Genomic DNA, 2,500 nt, shown 5'->3' on the forward strand with positions numbered 1-2,500 from the left:
GGACAATAGTACAGAAAGGGCACGCGCTGATTGGTTTTCCTGCCGTGAACGTGAAATTGTAACCAATCAGAGAGCAGGAGGGCGGGGCTTGTCGCAGTGCCAGTGGTGTCCATGCTGTAAAGTGGAGCAGGGAGATAAAATAAAAATAAACACGTGTAAATATTAATATATAAATATAAATATAACAAAGCGGAGTGTGCTGACGGTAAGAGAGTTTATTTCAGTGTGTTTATTACAAAGCTGCAGCTACAGCCGTTAAAATGCTAATGCTAATGCTAATGACGGGTTTTAAAGTGAAACTGCTCTTCATTTATTTATTTAAAATAAAAAAAAAATCCAAAATAAAAATCCTTTTTAAACTGAAAATATTAATGTGCATTTTAGTTTACTGTAGAAGTGTGTGTTTAATCTCCTGAAACTTCACAAATATTTCTACACACATTAATTTATCACTTTTATCATCAGAATAATAAACAACAACAACAATAATAATAATAATAATAATAATAATAATAATAATATTTGAAGGTAAAAGAGTTAAGGTTGTAGATGTGTGTAATTTTTGTGAGAAATTATAAACACACAGCATAAAGATTTACAAACATGTTTGTACTTGATTAATAAAAATATTATAGAAATAAATAAATTTAAAAAGGCAAATAAAGCACACTTTAGTAATGTTTCTGTGATTAAGAAGAAAATAATAATAATAATAATAATAATAATAATAATAATAATAATAAATGAATGTTTCAGCACCAAACCAGGACAAATGAGTGTGTGTGCAGAAAAACGGCTTATAAACAGATATTTATATTTATTATTGTTATTATTATTAATATAAAGTTATGACTGCAGTACTGTGAGAATTGTTCTGTATGATGTATATGTGTATTAATGTGTGTAGAGTTTAATTGAATAATAATTAAATGTATGTTTAAAGGAGTAGTTGCTCCTGATTGAAGTGTGTTGTTGGTTGCCATGGTGACGTGGAGTTTATTTACTGATGGCAGCTCCAGCGCTCCGGTTCCGGTTCAGGTTCCGGTTCAGGTTCAGGTTCCAGTCCCGGTCGGAGCGATGCCGCAGGATGTGGCGGTTCTCCCGCCGGAGCGCTCGGACCTCGGGACGCAGCGGTGCCGTCTGGGCCCGGCGGTGATGGAGGATCTGGGTCTGCGTCTCGGGTCTCCGGTGCTGGTGACGCTGCCGGGCGGAGCTTCCTGTCTCTGTACAGCGTGGCCACGCCCCGACCTGGCCGACGCCTACCTGCAGCTGGACCTCACCTGCTGCTCGCCGGACCTCCAGCCCGAGGATCTCCGCGGACTCCGCCTCGGCGTGGAGCGTCTCGGGGCGCTGAGCTGTCCGCAGGTGAAGCGTCTGCGTGTGACGGCGCTGGTGCAGAGCGGCGAGTGTAAACGCAGGACGTCTGCGCAGGCGGTCGGAGCGCTGGCCGCGGAGCTGCTCACGGGGCTGTACGTCCACGAGAAGCACCTGGTGAACATCTCGCATGCAGGAACTCCCATTCGCTTCCTGCAGGTGGACAGCGTGAACTCGGGTTCTCATAAAGCGGGGCGCGTGACGTCTGAGACCCGTCTGGACGTGGTGTCGGTCCGGACGGTGGAAACACACCGGCGCTGGGCGCGTGAAGGTTCCGCCGTGCCTTTGGGAGGACTGGAGGAGGTCCGAGCCTCGCTGAGGGAGATGCTGACGCTCCCGCTGCGTTATCCGATCAGCACGCGGCGTGTGGGCGTGGCGGCGGGGCGTGGCGCGTTGCTGGTGGGACCTCCGGGCGTGGGGAAGACGCAGCTGGTGCGCGGCGTGGCGCGGGACGCGCGGGCGGCGCTGGTGACGGTGAGCGGGCCGGTGGTGGTGGGGTCGCGACCCGGAGAGAGCGAGGAGAACCTGCGTGCTGCGTTTGCTCGAGCCTCGGACGCAGCACGAGAGGAACCGTGTGTGCTCTTCATCGACGAGATCGACGCGCTGTGTCCGAAACGGAGCTCCAGCACCGGAGCCCCGGAGAACCGACTCGTCGCTCAGCTCCTCACCCTCATGGATGGAATCGGCAGCGATGAAGAGTTCGTCATCATCGGAGCCACCAACCGGCCGGACGCCCTCGACCCGGCGCTCAGGAGACCCGGCCGCTTCGACAGAGAGGTACAGAACCAACAGAACAGACAGAACAGACAGAACCAACAGACCCACAGAACCAACAGAACAGACAGAACCACAGAACAGACAGAACCCACAGAACAGACAGAACCACAGAACAGACAGAACCCACAGAACCCACAGAACAGACAGAACCACAGAACAGACAGAACCACAGAACAGACAGAACCCACAGAACAAACAGAACAGACAGAACCACAGAACAGACAGAACCCACAGAACAGACAGAACCACAGAACAGACAGAACCACAGAACAGACAGAACCCACAGAACCACAGACCCACAGAACAGACAGAACAGACAGAACCCACAGAACCCACAGAACCACAGACC

The 2,500-nt window shown here is 49.7% G+C and overlaps 1 protein-coding gene across 1 annotated transcript in view; it reads left to right on the forward strand.

The window, feature by feature from the left end:
* Positions 1-74: 74 nt before the first annotated feature.
* spata5l1 (spermatogenesis associated 5-like 1) overlaps positions 75-2,500 on the forward strand; it is an 8,567-nt gene continuing 6,141 nt past the window's right edge. The window contains exons 1-2 of the mRNA XM_053235112.1: positions 75-205; positions 1,014-2,151. Coding sequence (XP_053091087.1) covers positions 1,078-2,151 — 1,074 coding nt within the window. The 5' untranslated portion in view covers positions 75-205; positions 1,014-1,077. The remainder of the gene's footprint in view (positions 206-1,013; positions 2,152-2,500) is intronic.

Source organism: Pangasianodon hypophthalmus, chromosome 6, assembly GCF_027358585.1.
Source record: "Pangasianodon hypophthalmus isolate fPanHyp1 chromosome 6, fPanHyp1.pri, whole genome shotgun sequence".
Lineage (NCBI taxonomy): Eukaryota > Metazoa > Chordata > Actinopteri > Siluriformes > Pangasiidae > Pangasianodon > Pangasianodon hypophthalmus.